The 23,626-nt window shown below is 40.1% G+C and overlaps 1 protein-coding gene across 1 annotated transcript in view; it reads left to right on the plus strand.

Annotated features, from left to right (window-relative positions):
- Window positions 1–23,626, plus strand: part of ctnnbl1 (catenin, beta like 1) — a 186,944-nt gene that overhangs the window by 143,485 nt on the left and 19,833 nt on the right. The window contains exons 14-15 of the mRNA XM_078236405.1: window positions 3,356–3,493; window positions 9,901–9,973. Of these exons, the coding sequence (XP_078092531.1) occupies window positions 3,356–3,493; window positions 9,901–9,973 (211 nt within the window). The remainder of the gene's footprint in view (window positions 1–3,355; window positions 3,494–9,900; window positions 9,974–23,626) is intronic.

The raw sequence follows: 23,626 nt of genomic DNA on the forward strand, positions 1-23,626 counted from the left end.
GATTTGATTTATTATTGTTACATGTATTTGTATTCAGTGAAAAATATTGTTTCTTGTGTGTTATACAGACAAAGCATACCATTCATAGAGTACATAGGAGAGAAGGAGAGGGTGCAGAATGTAGTGTTACAGTCAAAGCTAGGGTTTAGAGAAAGATCAACTTAATATAAGGTAGGTTCATTCAAAAGTCTGATGGCAGCAGGGCAGAAGCTGTTCTTGAATTGGTTGGTAGGTGATCTCAGACTTGTGTATCTTTTCCCAACGGAAGACGATAGAAGAGAGTATGTCCAGAGTGCGTGGGGTCTTTGATTATGCTGGCTGTTTTTCCAAGGCATTTGGAGTTGGGGATTGAAGATGACATTTTACTTCAGTTAATAACGAAGTTTTCAGGTGATTTGCTGTGCAATATTTTCATAATTGCATGCATAAAACAGTGGGAAGGAGCTGTATAAAAATATATTATTCATGACTAATATTCAGGGATACCCATTCAATCCTGACTTTTATGTCACTGTGGAGGGAATTGAATATTCATTGTGTGTGACAGGAGCTCTGCTTCGTGCCTTCTTAATGAAGGTAAGCATGAAATCAAATGGATTAAGTTGCAAAGGAAAGTCTACAGGAGAAGGAAAGCCTCTGGAAAACACATCTAGTATGAAGTACTCTCAAATATATGCCTTTTGGACTGTCCAACCAACAAATTACCGAGGTTTAGAACTGCATTGGCCTCCATTTGCTAATATTGAGTTCATTAATTTGAACTAACCTGATTAGAAGCATAGAAAATAGGAGCAGGAGTAAGTTATTCGGCTCTGTTGAGCCTGCTTTGCCATTCAACATGATCATGCTGATCCTCTATCTGAGCACCATCCTCCAGCACTCTCCCCATACCTCTTAACACTTTTGGTGTCTATTTCCTTCTTAAATATATTCTGTGATTTGGCCTCCATGGTTGCTAACCTGTCGGCACCAAACTAAGGAATGTAAGTGCTGTCAATAATACCAAAAACCCAACTGGCGGTTATCTTTCAAGATATCTCCGGTTTAAAGTCCAGGCTGCTGTGGAGCATAACTTCCAAACCAATTAATAAAACTCCTCAACACGAAAACCACAGTAGAAGAGAAACTCAGAGTGTAACTGAAGATCCAAGGTCGAAGGTCTGCACGGGGAACAAAATTAAATTGAAGATTTAGGTGGGGGAGTGGGGGGAGAGGGGGTGGTTGATGGTGATATTGTATGTGAGAGAGAGCACCCCTCTTATCTGTGCTTTCTGCAAAGAAAGGACTGCAAATATACTTTTGCACTAGTTTCTAAGAGAAAAGTAGTTTATTTAAGTACAATATCTGCCAGTGGAATTAGCCAGGAAACTCCCAAATGTGAAACTTGGAGTAAGTTGCAAATTAGATTTGTCATAAGCATGGTGACACAGTGGTTAGCACTGCTGCCTCACAGCTCCAGGGACCTGGGTTTGATTCCGGCCTTGGGTGACTGTGTGGAGTTTACACATTCGCCCCATGTCTGCATGGGTTTCCTCAGGTGCTCCAGGTTTCCTCCCACAGTCCAAAGATTTGCAGGTTAGGTGGATTGGCCATGTTAAATTTCCCCTTAGTGTGCCATGGTGTGTAGGTTAGGGGGATTAGCAGGGTAAATACATATGGTTACGGGGATAGGGCCTGGGTAAAATGCTCTGTCAGAGAGTCGTTTCAGACTTTATGGGCAAAATAGTCTCCTGCACAGCAAGGATTCTATGATAAACAGTTCTGAGCTCCTTCCACTGGAGAAATTTCAAAAACAAAGATAAAATAATAGAACAAGTTACAAAGTCAGAATTTATCAGTGGTCGGAAATTCTAAACTGTATTACCATAACTCAGCTAATTGGTCATGGTTTGAAGCTGGAATCTTTCCTGCATGATTTGGCAATGGATCATGCGATGGTGTCAGATGTGTCAGAGCTCTTTTGGATGTGGGAATCTGCAGATTGCTTTCATGGAATTTCTTACAAGACAGTTCAACTGATTATTCTGTCACCTAAAGATAAGACTGTAAACTTGAACTCAATTAATATATTAGAATTACAGCATCAATTAAAAGTCTTGAGCAAATTTCAGTCACGAGGCTTGTGCTTCTGAGCGACAGTGGCCGGAATTTTACCACCCCACCCACCATGGGAATTGGAACGGATGAGGGGCAGACAATGGAAGGTCCATTGACCTCAGGTGGGATCTTACGGTTTCAGGATGAGCGAGGCTGTAAAATCCTGCCCAGTGTCTTTTTCAAATGGTCCTGCTACCATGTTGATCTCTCTTAGGTAGTATGGTTTGGACTGCACATGTCAATCTCTGTTCCTGTGGTTTCAACCATTAGTAATTCAGCTAAGAACACAATAGATCTGTTTCAAAAATTACCTCCAAAAGAAACTGGGCGTTCGATTATTAAGTTATAAACATTTTCTGTTACACTGGTGAACTATTAAATTGTTTTGATCCATTTGAAATTGTCCACCAGGTTTACGACCTTAGGATCTGTACTAGATGCAGCACCACAGACTATTTTACTAAGTTGAAAGGAATCTACTGATCACCAGTTTTCTTGCAGAGAAGAATATGCAAATACATTGTGATATAACACAATTTACTTCATGTGAACGCAGATTAAAAACTTACATTTCAAATGTTTTGACAACCTTTTCCCAAATTAAATTATAAGGTGCTTCTACCATATCAATTTTCAAAGCATAGGATAAACGCTTAAATTAATAACATACCTAAATTAATAATATAGGCATAAAGATTACATGGATGTCTGTTAAAGTTACCAATTCAGAATAACTTTACTTACTTTTCACTTAAAAAGTGTGCAATTTGTCTAAATTCTTGAATGCCTTATTAGTTATAACATTGTCAAATGTGAAGAAGTTATTGCATTTAATTAGTGCATTGTAAAATTCTGTCAAAATCCTAGTGTTCCGCAACCAATAATTACTTTTGAAGTGCATTAATTATTACTGTGGAACCAACCTAAGATCATGCAATTTATCTATTCTGAATAACAGATATAATTCTTAAAATCCAAAGAACGCATCCCTCATATCTTAAATTGGAGACAGTGAAAGTACTCCGAGCTAATTCATTGTTTTGCAGTACACCGCGTATTATTGAACACAACTTGCACTGAGAATTGATGCTTTTTTATTGAACCTTGAAATAGTCTACATGCCATAAATCGTTCATTTTGACTTTTGTCTGCCTGCTTTTTCACCATTTTAAGCTGTGAATAGCGCATTTATGTTTGATGCAATGGAAAATATTTAACAGTATTTATCCTAAAACTTTGTACCGCTTCTTCTTTTCAGGATATGGTCCGTCAAGGTGAAATAATTGATGATGATATGGAAGATGAATTTTATCTGAGACGTTTGGATGCTGGCCTCTTTGTCCTTCAGCTGGTTTGCTACATTATGGTGGAGAGCTGTAATGCTAATATCCCTCAGGTGATTTAAGAATCCAGTCTTTATGAATTCTTCTTAGTCATAGAGTCATAGAGGTTAACAGCATGGAAACAGGCCCTTCGGCCCAACTTGTCCATACCGTCCTTTTTTTTTAAACCCCTAAGCTAATCCCATTTGGCCCATATCCCTCTATATCCATTGTACACATGTAACTATCTGAATGCTTTTTAAAAGACAAAATTGTACCCACCTCTACTATTACCTCTAGCAGCTTGTTCCAGACACTCACCACCCTCTGTGTGAAAAAATTGCCCCTCTGGACACTTTTGTATCTCTCACCTTAAACCTATGCCCTCTAGTTTTAGACTCCTCTACCTTTGGGAAAAGATATTGACTATATAGCTGATCTGTGCCCCTCATTATTTTATAGACCTCTAGAAGATCACCCCTCAGCCTCCTACGCTCCAGAGAAAAAAGTCCCAGTCTATCCAGCCTCTCCTAACTCAATCCATCAAGTCCCGGTAGCATCCTAGTAAATTTTTTCTGCACTCTTTCTAGTTTAATAATATAATACGGTGACCAGAATTGCACACAGTATTCCAAGTGTGGCCTTACCAATGTCTTGTACAACTTCAACAAGGCATTCCAACTTCTGTATTAATGTTCTGATCGATGAAACCAAGCATGCCGAATGCCTTCTTCACCACTCTGTCCACCTGTGACTCCACTTTCAAGGAGCTATGAACATGTACCCTTAGATCTCTTTGTTCTGTAACTCTCCCCAACGCCCTACCATTAACTGAGTAAGTTCTGCCCTGGTTCAATCTACCAAAATGCATCACCTCGCATTTGTCTAAATTAAACTCCATCTGCCATTCGTCAGCCCACTGGCCCAATTGATCAAGATCCCGTTGCAATTGGAGATAACTTTCTTCACTGTCCACTATGCCACCAATCTTGTTGCCATCTGCAAACGTACTAACCATGCCTCCTATATTCTCATCCAAATCATTAATATAAATGGCAAATAACAGTGGACCCAGCACTGATCCCTGAGGCACACCACTGGTCACAGGCCTCCAGTTTGAAAAACAATTCTCTACAACCACCCTCTGGCTTCTGTCAAGAAGCCAATTTTATATCCATTTAGATACCTCCCCCTGGGTCCCATGAGATTTAACCTTATGCAACAACCTACCATGCAGTACCTTGTCAAAGGCCTTGCTAAAGTCCATGTAGACAACATCAACTGCACTGCCCTCATCTACCTTCTTGGTTACCCCTTCAAAAAACTCAATCAAATTTGTAAGACATGATTTTCCACTCATAAAGCCAGTTCAAATACATCTATCTGTGTGATGTGTGCACTCTTCACTACTATCAGTCTGACAGAAAATTGACGCTGACATTTAAAAATAATCAATTGTGATCATTGTTAATAAGTGAGCAGGGACAGGGCAAAGCTATTTGCCACCCTGGGTGAGCCTTCAGCCTAGCAGTCCAACTTAGACCCCCCCACCCTACCCCAAATATTCTGGCAGAAGTGGCATTACAGAAAGCCAGCAGCAAAGCATGAGGGGGTTCAAAGAAGAAACAAGTCTCAGAAACCCGGGAGTGGGTTAACATAGGTATTCACCGTCTCTACATTGGGAACTCAAACTCCCGAATGTGTGAATGTAACCAAGCAACGAGCGGGTTGTGGGTTAGATCTCTGCTGTTTAACTTCCAGTCACTGTCATTAGTAAAACTAATGGCAGTACTCAAGCTTAAAAACAGATGACTGACCCAATTGGAGCCTCCACTTGCACCTATCGCAATCCGACTAACGCTTGCTACTTGCTCCCAGTCCCATTGCAGCCCATGGAAATTCCAGCCAATTAGAATGTTCGTGGATGTTTTTGGTTTCAGGAGGTTTCATTTGATTGGGTAACGCTGCGTGGGATGTGATGTCATTGCGCGGCATTGCATTATCATGATGGGAATTGGAATTTATTTCTTCTTGAGTTGCTGATAAGAATTATGGTCTGTTCGTCTGGAATTATGATCTGTTTAAAATGCCAGCTTTCAGTTACTTTTTTTTAAACCTGCATGCAGCCTAGGCAAGTGTCTAGGTTGCCTGGTGATAGTGCCAGCCATGCAAGTGAGCGATGTTGAGTGAAAATGAAAATGCTATCAAGTGAATTTCATGGGTACCTAGAAAACAAATATATTTAGTATATAGACTTTATTTTCTGTTCTTCAAGCTGTGAAATTAATTATCCTAAAATAGCTTGTTATATGCCTAATAATTGTAGTTTGCATATTATAATAACTTTGTCTTTTTTGAAGACTGAGCTTTTAAAGGATAAATGTGACCATTCATTTACTCCTCCAATGATAAGTGAGATTTATAAGTTTTGCAACTTCTTAAGCACCGGCCCCACTTCGACTGCATTCTTCTCTCCAGTTTCTATTTTTCTCCTATCAGCAAAGGTCAAAATGCACAACTATAAATGTTATGGCTTCAGAGTTTGAAGCAACTGTTTAAAAAAAATAAACAATTCTTCCATTAATTCAGTTGCTTCAAGCTCTGGAACCAGAACATGTCAATTATATTAAATAAGGGCAAGACATGATGATGTATTCTATTGCTAAGTGAATGAAAATGGTGCATGCTAACATCACCATTCATACACAAGTTACTGCTCCAACGTTGTGTTAAATACCTAACCATCAGCTGGTTGGGAATAGGGATGGAGCCATGGCTAAGGCATAGAGTCAAACCAGAGGGAACAGAACTACTGAGTAGTTGAGTACAGCAGTTGCTTGAAGGTGGAGATAGTGCCAGAGGACAGGAACTTGTGACTTTGAGAGGCTTTAGGAAAGAGTTAAGGAATAGATTTTTTTTTCAACGGGTGTTTGAAACAGGTAGACATATGGTGAAATGTGCACGTGAGTAGAGTAACCCTTATGAGCCAAATTTTATAACAAACAAAATGTTCAGGCATTAAATTGGGATGATATTGGCTTATTTACAATGGAGTGGACACTTTGAAGAGGCACACGAGAGAATAATGGGAAAAGTGGAGAGCTTTTTTGTCGGGTGGAATTGCAAATTTTTTAGATATCTCAACTCTTTGTGGGCTTCGGCATCCTTTAGGCTGAGACAGAAGAATAAAGTAAAGTGAATTGCTGCTTTTGAAGATTCAGTGGCAGGAGCTAGTGTGGGTACAGTGGATAATACCTAGAGTACAATGCATGAAGCTCAGGGCCGACTCCGGAAGGGACTTGCCTTGGAGCAGTGGTTGGAGGAATAATTAGAGGAGTAGATGCAAGCAGATTGGAGCCTGAGACAGTAGAGTAAATGAATGGAAAAATATTATAACAAAAAACGAGAAAGTACTAAGGAAAGTACTAACAGGAAGGGAACATGTCAAAGCTAGATGAAAGTCAGATGGCAGTGTCTGTCACTGAATTTATGGTTGGTCTGAGCAAGGTATGTTATGATCTCAGCAGAGGTCAGTATTTTTAATTTTAAAACACAGGTAGTTACTAACAGAATGAAGCCATAAGATTCACGGTTTTAAAAAAATAATTTTACTACATAAAGATCAAAGATCAAAACATAAAATAACTACACTCTAACTTAATACTCAGTTACTTAAAGACAATGAAATTATAATGAATACCATTTCTCATTGTAGTCAGGTTTTTTTTAAGGGGCTAATTATTGAGCTTAATTTTAGCTCATACAAAGACTTGCGACACAGCAGTATCCCGATGAAAGACGTTCTTTATTGACTACCGTACGATGGGAGGAAGACATCAAGCAGTCTGATGCTTCTCTGAAGTTGCATTACATTCTGAACATAATTATACATCTCCAAGCTTAGTTCACCTCTACCAGGAATGAATTAATTATCATCAGTACAGGTCAATCATTATTAATAAATGTCATGTACTTTAGCCAACTGCATCCTGCCCTCTGACAACATGGGAGTTCACTGGTCCATAGAATCTGGAGGTTCTTACCTCCTTGTCCCCTAGCAACTTCTATAACATTAATCATAGAGTTTAAAGGTAAATTCCACTCCCCCCAGCCCCCGTCTCTTAGCAACTTCTATTGCGCAAATCATAGGGTCAAAAGTTCCTGTTCTCATACCTTTATCAGAAAAAAATGATTAATCCTATTCATTGTTACTACACTTACTATTGTTAATGAGTCAAGTTCAGTTAACAAGGGTTTTAATTTTTTTTAGCCTACATCCAGAAGTTCAACCGAATTCTGCTGACACACATGCTTCCTTCACTCTAGCTTGTTCTAAACTCAAACTAGGCTGCTTATCATTTTAGCACGGTAGCACAGCGGTTAGCACTGCTGCTTCACAGCTCCAGGGACCTGGGTTCGATTCCCGGCTTGGGTCACTGTCTGTGTGGAGTTTGCACATTCTCCTCGTGTCTGCGTGGGTTTCCTCCGGGTGCTCCGGTTTCCTCCCACAGTCCAAAGATGTGCGGGTTAGGTTGATTGGCCATGCTAAAATTGCCCTTAGTGTCCTGGGATGCATAGGTTAGAGGGATTAGTGGGTAAATATGTAGGGATATGGGGGTAGGGCCTGGGTGGGATTGTGGTCAGTACAGACTCAATGGGCCGAATGGCTTCTTTCTGTGCTGTAGGGTTTCTAAGATTCTAAGAGTCTGGGAATCGGTACTTTCTCTGACCTATACCAATAAAAATTGTATTCTGTAACTGCTTTATTCTGAAAGAATGTGGTTCTCCTTAGCTAGCTCCCATCCCATATGCCTCAGGGCAACCTGCATTTTGGCCAAAATGTACAGAAAATAAATCTGGAATATATCTTTGTAAATTCAAAATACATGTTTACATCTTTTAACTGGTTATATGTGTTTCTATGCAGACAGTACCTTCTATTTAAGGCAGTCTGTAATTCTTATCCAAAGTTAATCCACTCAGTTTTTAGTGGTCTTATTAGTGTTTTAAATCCCAGACTATTTTGAAATTCTCTAATACTTATACTCCAATCAAACATCTTAACTTCACTTTCCTTCCACATTAAATAGATTTGCACTCAGTCAGACACATATTAAAACTTGAAGATTAACTGCTTGGTGTGGGCACTGTGTTAGCAATTCATATACAGGGTGCAACTTCTTGGGTCTTCCATTTACTTCAAGCGAGGATTTTTTCTTCAGATCTCCTCCCAGTGTCCTTAAGTTACTAACTCCCCATTCAGAATAGGCATCATTGGTGTCTTAAGCATAGTCACCTCTGGTCAGAATTCTGGTTCTAATATTCTTTAACAGCGGAGTTTTGTATCTAAACCTCTCCCTCTCTCCTCAGCATGACCATATCAGGAATTCGACTTACTAGTTAATGAGTCAAGTTCAGTTAACAAGGGTTTTAATTTTTTTTAGCCTACATCCAGAAGTTCAACCGAATTCTGCTGACACACATGCTTCCTTCACTCTAGCTTGTTCTAAACTCAAACTAGGCTGCTTGAACAAAAATCACTCCCAAGAACCTACTCACCCTTATAATTAATTGTTGACCCTCTTTTCCCTATTGTTCACCTCCCGCGCAACCTGATCACAATCCCGGCTTTTTTTTAAACCAGGAATCAAATTCTTAAAGGGACTACCTTAAAGATGTAGGTTTCTTATCCTGAAAAGCACATGGGTCACCACAAACAGATTTTTGAGTTTTAACAATCCCAAGCCCACATCCTGTCAGCATTTGGAAGAGAATATTAAAATGCCAATTCATTGCCTCTTCAATTCATTTCACTTCCTTAACATTCAGAAGGAACTAATGCAAGTAGGCAGGAAAAAAAGCAATGAAACACTGAATAGTTTCAGTTGCTCAGGTATAAGGTATTTTATGGTATTGCTTATTATCGAAAGCTTATGCTATGTGAAGATTGTTACAACAGCATAAACAGATTACCTTTAAGTGGAAAAGAATATCGTAGTTATGAGCAGTGTGCCACATTGCTACCAGACACCAAAGTAAGGACTATTCCACACATGTCATAACTACCTTGCCAACAATTATCTCAATCTTTTAAACTAGTTGTATCTTTTCCAAGATGTAGTCCTTAGTTTTATTCAAACAGTGCTTTAAGTTGTACCCTCTCTTTCCCCTCCCTATCCACATCCTCTGCTCTCTATACCCTCTTCCCACCCCAAGATCTCCCTTCTCCCCTTACCCTCGAATTCTTGCTCTGTTTTCTTTCAATCTGCCCCTCCACCACCCTCCTCCTGCCATTCCCCCTCCTCCACCTGCTTAACGTTTCATTATTTACTTGGGTGCTCGTATCTCTATAACATACTTTGGTAAGCAAAAATGAAAAAGCCATGAGAGAAAAACACTTCAGACATATCAAGGTAAATTCTTACTTTGTTTTGGTTTGATATGGATGTAGCATTGAGACTATATTTGTATTCATCTTCAGATAAGACAGCGTGTGCACCAGATCCTGAATATGCGAGGTGGTTCGACCAAGGTGGTTAGACACATCATGAGAGGTATGAATGTTTTGAGCAATGGAGAAGTCCATTAATTCCAAATACGCCCTTTTTCTTTTGTCACCTGCACTTAATTGTCTGTCTTTTCAAGAAATAAAACTATCCTTCCAGATTATCCCTTGAATTCACTTCTCTATCTATTTTGGTAGTATTCTCTGAAAATGTTCATGCATCTATTACTACACATTGGATGAAAACATTCTATTTGACTTTCTTTGTTCTGAAAATTAACTCCTTAGGTTTGAATGTTTCACCCATGTTGTCTGCATTAGCTTTGTCAGTTCACTTTGGAACATTGAGTTTCCAATATTATTTGAATAGCAGTTCAGATGCCAGGTTAGTTGATGACTGTTGACTGCAAATTATTCAATGGCAGCATACATTACATGTATTTTGTCAGTGTTGTTGATGTATATGTCTTAATCTGGATGCTCTGATTTCATGTCTGTTCTTTGCAATCGTATATTAGTTCTATAGAACTCTGCAGTGATGCAAACATAATTCAGTTACGAAAAAAATGAAATCCCAGCATGTGGCTTATTAGATCACACGTAGGTGCCAGTACTAATAAATAGTCAGAGCATATCGATTACCTCCATAGGAACTAAAATATGTTTTCTATTTGAGAGAAACATCTGTTTTGATTCAAGATTATAGAGATAGGGAGGGATGAGACCATGGAGGGATTTGAAAACAAGGGTGAGAGATTTAAAATCTAGACATTGCTTGATCCAGAACCAATGTAGGTAATGGCTCGAGGAGATGATAGTTGAATGGAATTTGCTGAGATTTTAATCTCAGAATACAAAGATAGCAGAGTTTTGGATGACCTCAAATTTACAGAAGCTAGAATGTGAGAGAGCAGTCGGGAATGTGTTGGAACAGTCAGGTCTTGAGGTATGGAAGGCATGGTTGAGGGTTCCAGCAACAGTTTGATTGGCTCGAGATGGAAATAAGTGATCTTAGTGGTGGCACATATATGAAGTCCGAAGCTCATCTTGGGGTCAAGTGTGACACAAAGCTTGTGAACAGATTGATTTAATCTCAAACTGTTGCCAGGCAGAGCGATGGAATTTGGAATAGGGACTGAAAACAATTGCTTCAATCTTCCCAACATTTAATTGGAGGAAATTTCTGCCCATCCAGTACTGGATGTCGGAAAAGTAGTCTGCTAATTTTGCAACATATTCAATATACTCCCTTTCTCCACCATGGAATCCACATAACCGATGCGAATTTGTTAATGTTGATTGATATTTTGATATTGGCAAGTGGCACACCTAGTTTGTAAGTAAAATTTGTAAGTGTGGAATTTATGTTTGGCATCATGTGACAATGAGCAAATTGAGTTGACTAGAATACAAATTACCTTTTAAATGCAACAGGATCAGCAGTCCGAATGATGTGCTGGATGGTGCTTTGGCCATGCTAATATAAGTGATATCTCCTCAGTGTGTATTAGATAGGATTTTATTTTTCTCTTGAAAGCTGTTCCTGTGTCTTTAACCAATCACTGTCTCTAAAATGTAACCTCTTAATTGAGCTGCACAGCCATGGTGTAATATATCTATGTTTGAAAAGTCGTTTCTGGGGAAAAAACTGTTTAATATATATTAATTTATTCAAGGGATTTCCTGGCTAGGCCTGCATTTATTGCCCATCCCTAACTGTCCTCGAGAAGGTGCTGGTGGTGGTGCTTTTTGAACAGCTGCAGTGAGACTGAAAATTGCAGAATTCTATGACTGCAATGACATGGAGGGACAGTAGTTAATAGTTCAATAAATGTGTGTTCTATATTATTTATCCTACATTTGAGCAATTGAAAAAGGTCCTTAATATTGGATCATTAAAGCAGAAATGACTCCTTCCCCTTGCATAACATTGTCTTTCAGAGAAGGCCACTGTTGTTTTGTCAAACACAGCAAAACTCATGCATAAACAATCCACAGTGGGACAGTATACCATTCTGTAACTTATTTACTGGAATATTTGTACTATTATTGCATGCAAATAGATACTTGTGGCTTTATATTACACACATTTGGGCTAATTTGCCTGTGACTGTGACAGTCGTTGAGCCCAGAGGGAGTACATAATGCTTGAGATGCGGCTGAAGAATAATAGATTGTGGGTTCATTAACTGCACATTCACAGCCTAATAAGTTTGTGTTTGTTTTATTACGTCCCCCCAGCTATGTGTGAAGTGCACTCCCATGACAAATGTGTTGAAATCAGCTGTAAAGCAGACCCAATTCAGCTCTTAGAGTAAAGAAGTGGTTCATTTTTAGTAGGAGCTCTGCTCTCCAAGGAGCAAGTGCACATCAGTGCACCATATTTATAGGAAGCCAAGGATTTCTGAATGTCAACTCTGAGAATTGCTTCTTAATAGAGGCTTTTTGAAGGCCAGCATAGGCTATATGCCAAATCTTTTGCAAAAGATCTTTATGTCTGTGCACTAGCTTTTAAAGATTTTTCGGTGGATTAATGGAAGAGCAATGAATATCAAAGATTTATAAAGCTTCTGAAATTTATATGATCCGCTGCCGTCAAAGCAATAGAATTTTTTTTATTCCGTCATGGGATATGGATGTCGCTGACAATATCAGCATCTGTTACCCATCCCTAATTTCCTTTGACTTGAGTGGCTTGCTAGGTCATTGCAGAGATCAGTTAAGAGTTAACTAGGTTGTATGGGCCTGAAGCCACATGCAGACGAGACCAGATAGGGATGGCAGATTTGACTCCCTAAAAGCATGATGGGTTTTTATATTGGTCATGGCCACCATTACTGAGGCTAGCTTCCAATTCCAGATGTATTAATTGAATTCACATTCCACCAGCTGCTGTAGTAGGATTTGAGCCCAGGGCATTAGGCAGAGCTTACGAACAAAGAAAATTACAGCACAGGCCCTCCAAGCCTGCACTGACCCTGCTGCTCGATTTAACTAAAACCCCCCAACCTTCCGGGAACCATATCCCTCTATTCACATCCTATTCATGTATTTGTCAAGACGCTCCTTAAAAGTCACTATCGTAAAAGAACAAAGAAAACTACTAGTCCAGTGACATTACCACTATGCCATATTTTCCCCACTTGTCCTCTTAAATAGGATTCTTGAATTTAAGCATGAGGATGTTTTGTTACTTTGATCTATTGCTTTAATTCAGACACAAGAATTGACTGTACCCATGCTCATTTTGGGGCAAAGCGGAGGAAAGTTTCTTATTGTCAGTTTATACAGCGGTCTCAAAATGTCACTCTTGTGAGATCATCCATATGATGCTGCAGATTATAAACTGACATTTAAGAAATTTCTGGATGAACATGATTTCCCTTTCCCTAATGTAAACTGGGCACATCACTGGGCTCTGCTCACTTGAGTTTTATCAATCCAATCGAAGGTAACTTATCCTTCATGAAATAACCCTCCCGCAAGGCAGTCATAATGAGCCATGAGTACTGTGGAAGGAAAAGAAATGTTTCACTGCCAATGAGTTACTTTTCTAAGTGTAGTCACTGTGGTTATGTAAGCAAATACAGCTGATATCAGATTCCCCACTCCAGCAATAAGATAAATTATTATTGTAGCACAAGGTAACATGACAAGGAAGCCTTAAGTCATAACTATGCACAGACTTGCTCAGTACAGATACAAGTCTGACTCCTGGGCGCTCTCTGCAGGTTGCACCTGCTCAAACCTGCGCCCAAATACCCAGTAGGCTGAGGTTCACACACTCTGTTTTGATAGGCCCTGGGAGGGTCATGTGACCTGCAAATGATTACCCCTTAAAGGGGCCATTCTATCACAATTAGTTTAGTACAGGTCAGTGAAGGCTAATTGTGTTGTTAAAGACAGATGGAGAACTCCCTGCTCATCAAATCATGCAAACGACTCTTTTATATCCACCTGACAAGGCATCCCTTCTTTTAACATTTTATCTAGAAAGTAGCACTTCTGTAACACTGTCCCAGTCATGCAGTGAAGTGTCAGTCAAAATTTGTCATTGCACCTAATACCACTGCTGGCTCTCATTTGGGGGAGATATATTTGGTAATTAGTCTGTAGAGTGTAAGAAAATATGACAAAGCAAGAGGATAATTGTCAGATGGTTGTCAGTTCCGTTGCAGCCTAAATTTGATATTGATCCTGGCTGAGTTTATTGGCAAGCTTTTGCCATTTCTTAGCTGAATTGATAACTAAAGTATGTCTTGGTAATTAAGTTAGCTCTTCTGAGGAACAGCCATCAGTCTATTTATTGCCAACAAAAGCTGACTAAGCAAATTACTAACAGTCATAAGAAGTACATATTGCAGCTGGCTCACCATATCAACTGAATTTTAAAAAGTATTTCACGGGATGTCAGTGGCTGTGCCAGCATTTATTGCCCATCCCTAATTGCCCTTCAACTGAGTTGCTTGCTGGGCCATTTCAGAGGGTATTTTTAAGAGTCAACCACATTGCTGTGGATGCAGGCCAGACCAGGTAGGAATGTTAATGAACCAGATTACAGCAATTGACAATGCTTCCGTGGTCATCTTTAGACTTTTAGTCCCAAATTTTTATTTATTGAATTCACATTTCACCATCTGCCATGATGGGATTCAATCCTGTGTCCCCAGGTCATCACTCTGAGTCTCTGAATTACTAGTCCAATAAGAATATCACCACATCATTGTCTCTCTTTGAATAAGAGGCATGGAGAAAGGAAGGAACAGTGTTACAGTGAAGTAATTGAAAAAAGTAAGAACAGCAAACAAACTCCAGATCTGTAATGTTGATGAAAATAGCAATGAGAATTGAGAAAACTGCTTAATTCAAAATGGAGTATAGGTGAAGAGGTCCAAAAGGTCTATTTTCTGAAATGTGAGAGAAAATGGCCCCAATTTGTTTCCTGTTAAAGTATTGCAATTTTGTTTATGTTCTTGATAGCCTCCTCAAGTTACTTCCATGAGAACAACATATCCCAATCAAGAAAGAATTTTTTAATTAAAAAAAAATTCTGCCTTAATTATTTCCTTCAACATTCAGAGAAGATTCACTCGACCAATTGCTGGGATGAGCTTATGAGGAAAGGTTGGACAGGTTGATCCTGTGTCGATTGGAGTTTAAATAATTGAGAGATGACCTTATTGGAACATATAAGATCCTGAAGGAACTTGATAGTGTGGATGATGGGAGGATGTTTCCTCTTATGAGAGAGTCTAGAACTTGGGGACATGGTTAAAAAATAAGGAGTCTTCCATTTAAGATGGATATGAGGAGAATTGTTTTCTCTTAAAGGTTGTTGATCTGGAATTTGCTTTCCCAGGTAACAATGGGGGCAGAATCATTGAATATTTTTAAGGCTGAGTTAGATATGATTCTTGAATGGAAAGGGAATCAAAAGGTATAAGGGGAAGACAGGAATGTAGAGTGGAGGCCGCAGTCAAATCAGCCATGATCCTATCAAATGGCAGAGCAGGCTTGAGGGCAGAAAGGCCTACTCCTCTTAATTTAAATGTTCGTATAAGCAAAGACTGGTGTGTTTCCCTGAAGTCTGCTTCAAGAATATTCTGTCTTTGAACAGTCCTGTAAGCTTGCTAAAGGTTGTTGCATCTAAATCTTGGGTCTTTCTTTGCACAATATTAAGCAAACAAACATTACTTCTGGTTACCACAAACCCAGGTTTTAATTTTCTCTCAATGTAGTAATGAGGAAAACACTGAGAGAGCAGATAGTTATGTGAACCTGGGAGCATTTGTGATTTTGCAGTTGCCTAAGGGTAATCAAGAAAAAAAAAGACCCAAAATCAATTTTTCCTGCCTCAGGCATGGTTGGAAAAATAAGGATGTAAATCAGGTTAAGGTTGGAATATATATCAGGCTCCTTTTACGACAAATCTTTATCTAAAATTGCCATCATTGTTTTGTGCATTTCTTTGAATTGGTCAAATTTAACACTGCATTGCTCAGCTTACAAGAATTTAATTAAATTTATTGATCTATTGTCCAAATTTTAGTAAATTGGAAATTCTCTGTATATAAAAAATAACTTTAATTATGCCTACATACTCTGAAAATATATTTATTTTAATTGTTTATAATAAAATTAGCCAGGCAAAAACAATTTCAGCTGCATATTTAAGTTCCTCGTCCACCCTGTAAAACAAAATGATCTGCAACATCTACTTTCAGAAATCAGATTTAATATCTTTCAACACAGATAGCAGTTCGACAAGTGTCCAGAATATCTTTTTGAAAGGCCACACACAGACTTTCAGAAAAGGAAATCTAACTTTGAAATACCAGGAAAATTCTTAAATGAAAAGCATCCAGATAGATCAAAAGACTGTTTCTGTACAAATGGAACTGATTTCTCCATAAGAGGGTATGTAAGGAGGCTGATAAAGAACCAGAATTAGCTTTCATTGTAGTGTGCATCATTCAAAACAGCTTGCCAACACTGACTGTTGATCCATAGAATCCCTACAGTGCAGAAAGAGGCCATCCGACCCATTGGGTCTGCACCAACTCTCCTGGAGAGCATCCCACCCAGGCCCACCCCTCCGCCCTATCCCCATGGCTAATCCACATCTTTGGACACTAAAAGGAGTAATGTAGCATGGCCAACCCACCTAACCTGCACAACTTTGGCTGTGGGATACTGGGAGAATATGCAAATTCTACATAGACAGGCACCCAAGGTCAGAATCGAAACTGGCGCTGTGAGACTGCAGTGCTAAACACTCTGCCTTCGTGCCGCCCTCTTGAAGGCTCATAAGAGAAGAAAAGCTATTGGCCAAGGTTCTGGAGGATTCCTGTGATCCAACAGACATGATCTTTGAAGTGTTAGTGTTTCTGAGAAGATGTGAGGAAAGATGAATAAATTATGGAGGGGGGAAAAGAAAGAATGACAACTATTTATCATTTCGTGCAGAATAAATGGTATCATCACAAGACTTCTAAAATCATACAAACTGTGAATACTGAGGGCTTTCGTTTCTAAATTTTATGTGTATGTTTGTACGACAGGTACTCCAATGTAGAATTTTGCAAATATCTCAATTCACATTTTGGACATAAGCTAATGGAGCATTATAGAAACCTGAGTGGTTATACCTTTTTCTAGTAAATTCAATGTACATCTCATATTTGAGAAAATACTTCATGCACACACAAGTATGCAGTAGCTAAATTGCAAGTAGTTTTCATGAGTTTGAATGTGTTTATCTTTACTGAGTGTGAAATGCAAAGTTTGTAAGTTCGTCTCAAATAGCAAATATAAAATATGAACTGCAAATTCTCTTCATGCAAAGCAAAATAATTTCAGTTTGGGTTTTGTACTTTATTTTGAAATAAATGATTGAACTGCATTTCTGGGTCATTCTTTGGTCGTGTCATGTCAGTGGTATATTGTCACACCAGTGCCTGACACCACACTAGTAGAGGGGTTCTGTTTCTCCTATCCAAATGTGACATGATCTTAGCCCCATCATATTGATGAGATTTTGAATGGAGACAAAGAACACGTTCTTAAGGGAGGAAGGAGTGTAGATTACAATTCTTGCACATTTTTTCAGCTGACTAATGTTTTAATATCACAGCTGGGCTCAGGGTGCTTTGGATTGAAGAGAGCGAGAAACCATGCTGTTGCAAACTAGTGAACGTTCATTGACTTCAGCAGGACTCCCTTACACTAACTCCCTCAGGTTCTAGTTACATGTGATCCGACATTTCTGGTAATGCACTCCAACAATTATTAACCCTTATAGTACACCTCCCCAACCCCACCCACCAAGTTTTCATTCTATCCAAAACTATTTAATTTTTTAATCCTAGACCTACCCCCACTATACTCCTCTTTCCCCCCCCCCCCCCCCCCGATATCAGGCCCTCCAAGTCAAAGGGAAAGACTTAACCAATCTATCTGACTTTGGAGGAGACGTAGGATCACAGGCATCCTGTGGAGGAGGATGTGAACAGTCCACTAAGGTTCCATCTGGGAAGTCAATTCAAGCCTGATGAACCAGGAGTCTCAAAACTCAGCCAGGTCAGTTCTGGTCCCGAGCCAGACAGATTCCCCAGGTCAGAGTCCTGGCAGTTCCTGCACCTCATGGCGAAGGTTAAAACCTGGTTTGCACGATAGTGATCCTCCTCCTATCAGATCTTATCCAAATTGATCTCTGTGATACCTGTATGCAAGAGACTTGGGGGCCAAATATGTAACTTATTAGGAGCTCCAAAGGAGTCAGGCCATTGTGTCAAGGTGAAAACCAGTAACTAAGCCAGGCTAGGTTGATGTCCTCAGGGCCTTAACCATTTGACCTCACCATTGGCCTAAGGGTATCGAGGTGAGTTGGTGACGTGTACAAAACTGCATGGTTCAGTGAAGTATTTGAAGCAGTCATTAGCAAACTGCATTATCCAAAATGATCATGTCCAGGATGATCTGTGTTGCAAAAACCTTCTTAAGTTTTAGCGATAGCTACTGTTGAGTTGGGGTCGTGAAGTCGCTTGACCTTTATCCATCGGAAATAATAGTCAGCAATAATGAGAAAAATTTTGCCCTTAAAGATGAACAGATCCAAGTTGAGGCACTTCCATGAACGAGATGGGAAAGATCAGGCCATCAAGGATTCCTAAGATCGCAGGCCTTGCCTATCGACAACACACGGGCCTTGATAAACCAAGCCACCAAATGGAGTTTTGGACTCCTACCTATCACTTGATAATGCCCAGGAATCTCTGGTCTGAGCATTGGAGAATGTTCAGCCTGAGAATCCTGGGAATAATAGACTAGCATAGAGTAAAATTGACAGTGTTGTTTGAAGTATTGCTTTAAAATGCAGTTAGTGAGAAAGTTTGCAGGACAATCAGTGATGCAATACTCCCAAATTTACACCAGTTCAGCTTTGGCTTTCTGGGCTGTACAAATCTCTTCCAATTGTTGAGCAGCTGCTGGGAGAAACTTGTCAACAATGGGGCATATATCCGCAACAAATTAGACATCATTACGTGCAGGTTACCAGCACAAACAAAAATCTAACATTGGCTGCAACCACGTCCTGTCTCTTGCCACTGTGTTCATTGGTGAGCATTCTGAGTGTACCGTCATATCCCTTGTGAACTGACAGCCGATAATCATTTTGAAAAGAATCAATATTTGCTGCAAATTTTTGGGTGACTGTCAACCTTTTCCTGGTCTGTACCAGTATATCATTTTAAACTGAAGTAGAAGTCGAAGATACTAAGGACTTTTGCTTATCTAGTGGTTTTTCCACTGACCCGTAGCTGTATTAAAATGTCTTCACCTATCCTGCCGATTACGTATAATAGCACTGACCTGATTCTTATCTGGTTTCTCCACTGTGCGGCAGCATGGTGGCACAGTGGTTAGTACTGCTGCCTCACAGCGCCAGGGACCCGGGTTCAATCCCAGCCTTGGGTGACTGCCTGTGTGGAGTTTGCACATTCTCCCCATGCCTGCGTGGGTATCTTATGGATGTTCCAGTTGCTGCTGCAGACATTTCTCCAGTCAGTTTGGCAGAGCACACAGCTTTTCCCTTTTCCCACCTTTCTTGGTGTCAGCGGGATTTCTAAAAGTCGGTTTGCAGACTGCTGCCACCATCTATTAATATCATGACAAAGTTCAGCATGCCTTGAATAAAGAGAGGTGAACATTTATGAATATATACATTATTTACAGCATCGGACTTTAGCAGGACTCCATTAGAACCTTCTTCTCTTAGGTTCCAGTTACATATGACCTGATATCACTGACGATGCACCCTAACAATTAGCACAAATATTAACCCTTACACTATAGCTAATGTTGCAGTTACACAACCAGTTCTGTCTATTTGAAAAGATGCAAAGCCACATGAAAGTGGCCCGTGTGTAACTCTAAAGTGAGGTGGTATTGTCATTTGCGGCTGAACAAAGTACAACTCCAGTCTAGTGTGAGGCCTAATTTTAAAATTGCTCATGAGAACTTCTCTGGAACTTTACAACTTTTGGCTCCTCAGTCTTATGGGGTATGACCCTCTTGTATAATCGGTCATATCATTAAAATTTAAGTGCGCTTCATTGTCACTGAGCTCACAGTGAGGGGCATTTGGTGGTAAAATCTGATTGAGGTATCATGCTATAAAACCACCAGTACCTACAACGTAGCTCTGAATGCCTTTGATAACTGCAAACAAAAAGTGCAACTCATCCTGGGAACACCTCAGCAAGATTTAGAAAGCAAAGTGATCTCAGTGCTGCAAAAAACCAGAGATTTCACACGCCGTTTGAGATGCATCTGAGCCAATAATGAACAACCACATCTCATTCTGAGTATTGTGAGATTCTATGACTGGCTGGCTGATTTGATTAAGTGAAATTTGCATTGTCTCTACTGCGATATCTGAAACATGTACAGCTTTAGTGACAGTGGAACTTGTAAAATGTCTGTTAGGGAGTTCCTTCAACAAGGAACTGTTGACTTTCGGGAAAAAAATATGGTTTTGAATTAAAACTTTGAAATAGACTGAATGTAATTTTTATATGTTAGCTATTCTTTTGTGGTATTGCTCACATGATTAAAGTTATGCTGTTCGACGTCATATAGCATGATATTTAATCAGAATGGATGAATAAATTGAGTTTTGTTTTTATTGCTCAATATTTTGGGAATTAGAACAGTGTTTTTATGTTTGAATGTGATTATGTTCTTGTTTAAATTGTAAAATAGATTACGTTTCTTGGCTATGTGCTTGATATGTTACATTTTCTACAGCCTAGTATGTGCAGAAAGCAATCCTGGTTTCAGGCAATAGGAGGTGTATAACAGTATTGAGGAATATGGGTAGTGTTAATCATGTGATCCACATTTCAGAAGCATTGGCTGAGGTGTGGAAAGAGAAGAGTATGCTCTGGGATGTGGGACTACTGTGTTGAAAGTCTGGAAATGTTAAAGAATGCCAGTGGGTACCTATCTAGAAATATGAAAGGGTGTCATGAAATCTGGGGAAAATTGGAAATGAACAATGCTATTGGGGAGCAGTGCACAGGGTGTTGTCATGTGGAGTCATTGACAAGCGGCCCTGGAAGTGTTAAGGGTGATAGTTTCCAGATACAGGAGTAGTAAAGCAGAGGTCCAAGGGATTTGGAGGTTAGGAAGCATTGCGGGGATAGTCTGGATTTTGGCACTATATGGAGGGAAGGGTCCATGTCAATGGAAGTTATAATGTTTCTTTAATGGAGTAGTTTCCTTGCATTGAACTTTAAGTTCAAATCTGAGCTCTAGGAGTGCTTGTATTTGTTGACCATATCAGTAATTATTTAAACAATTAAAGAGCCCCATGCCCAAATTAGGGTCAAGAATTCTTTTTGTGACATAGTTTTTCTGGTACTGTGAACACAATCTTACCAATTTCTTGGCTATGAATTTTAGAATCATAGAAGAATCATCAAATCCCTACAGAATGAGGCCATTCGGCCCATCAAGTCTGTACCAACCACAATCCCACCCAGGTCCTATTCCCGTAACCCCATGCATTTACCCTGCTAATCCCCCTGACACTAGGGTCAATTTATCATGGCCAAACAACCTAACCCGCATATCTTTGGACTGCGGGAGGAAACTGAAGCATATGGAGGAAACCCACGCAGACACGGGGAGAAAGTGCAAACTCCACACAGATAGTGATCGAGGCCGGAATTGAACCTAGGTCCCTGGCACTGTGAGACAGCAGTGCTGGCCACTGTGCCGCCCCAGGGACTTGAAGCTCTTGTGATGTTGGTCTTGGTTCAGTTGTAACACTGTTTTCTCAATCGAACTCCAGCCAGAGACACGATTGTATAACCCAGCTGGCACCTCAGCACTACTGAGGGAATGCTGCATTGTGGAAATATTCAGGTGAGATGTGAAAACAAAATCTATCTGCTTCTTAAGGAGGATGGAGAAAATCTTTTGGTAATATTCAAAGCACATGGATGTTATCCCAGCGTGCTGGACAAATTTTATCCCTCAGACTACATTACTTAAAACAAATTAATATGTATTTATCTCTGTCATTTGTGAGACCATTTTGTCGCGTTTACTTACATTAAATCAATGATTGTGGCTGGAATTTTATGGTGCAATATCAGAAGCTGGGGTGGGGGAGGAGGGGTGATAAGCAACCTGACCTCAATGGGCAGTGGGACCTGGGCTACATTTGCGATGGCAGCAAAACAAAGGTCTACTGCAGGGGCTGCCATTCTAATAAGGATGGCGGACCACCCTCGGGAGCATTGGCCAATCAGGACTGGCAGCTCAGCAGCTTTAGCAGTGTAATTGCAAACTGAGGCCATTAATGAGGCTGTAGCTGGAGGATGAGTGTGCGTCAATGGCTACGCGCCCTCAAAGACAAAGCTAACAGAAGGGGCCGCCTTCTCATGAAGCCCACTTTGAGGCTACCAGGTTTCAGCTGGCAGTCTCGTTACACAGCAGTAAGTCCTCCCAAAGCAGGCAAAATGGCCACAAATGTGGGAAGTGACTATTAATTGGGGGGGCAAGGTGGGCAGCCAATCTGCCATTTCTCCCTCAGCTGGCAAAGTGGCATGCTGGCTGCAAACTTTCCATGCCATTTTGCCATCATTCTTGCCTTCCTGCCCATCACCCTGGAAAATTCTGGCCTGTACTTCATGGGATGTCCCAAAGTTTGTGAAAGGTGCTAGACACATGCAAGTTCTTTATCTTGCTCTAAAGTGCGCATGTGTTTTTACTATCTTATTAAACTGCAGTAGGATATTTAAAGAACTTTGAACTGTTTGCCTGATTGCAGTTCGGAATGTGACAGCCTGACTTAGGTCAAGGACACATCAACAAAGAGATGAAATTGATTTTTGAGAAGGCAGAAGTAGTTTTTTTCATCTTTCATGGGATGTGGGCATCACTGACAAGGCCAGCACTTGTTGCTCTATCGTAATTGCCCATGACTGAATGACTTGCTAGGCCATTTCAGAGATCAGTCAACTACATGCTGTGGATCTGGAGCCACAGGTAGTTGGCCGATTTCTTTCCCTAAGGGAAGGTTCACATTAGTGAACCAGTTGGGTTTTTATCGCAATCGATAATGGTTTCATGATCACATTACTGAGACTAGCTTTATATTCCAGATTTATTAATTGAATTTAAATCCCACCAGCTGTCATGAAGGGATTTGAACCCCTATACCCACAGCATTAGCCTGGACCTCTGGATTACTAATCCAGTGACATTACCACTATGCCACCATCCATCCTATTACTTTTGAGTTGGACCAGCAACCTGATCTTCACAGCCCTATGGGTACAGTGAGCTGTTTAGAACAGCGTTACCCATGGTTCCAAGGAACACATCAGAATCTTGGAGATCAGAGTGAATCCCAAGGAACAATGAGACACCGGGCAACTATAAGAAGATGGGGAAATGTAAAGATGATGGAAATAACGTGGCAGGAAAGTGTTACAGGAAGCAGCCTCAATAGAGGGCTTGTTGTGCAAGTCTGATTGTGGATAGGACTTTAAAATAAAAGGTGGGTGGGGAGAAGTCAAATGAAGAGTGGTGTAAAGAGAGCAATAGAGTATTGGGACCTGGGTAAAGGCAAGCAGAGTGGGACAGGGAGATTGGCGGATATAATGTATCTATGGATAAGGTCCATGTA

The sequence above is a fragment of the Mustelus asterias genome, chromosome 20 (assembly GCF_964213995.1).
Source record: "Mustelus asterias chromosome 20, sMusAst1.hap1.1, whole genome shotgun sequence".
Classification (NCBI taxonomy): Eukaryota; Metazoa; Chordata; class Chondrichthyes; order Carcharhiniformes; family Triakidae; genus Mustelus; species Mustelus asterias.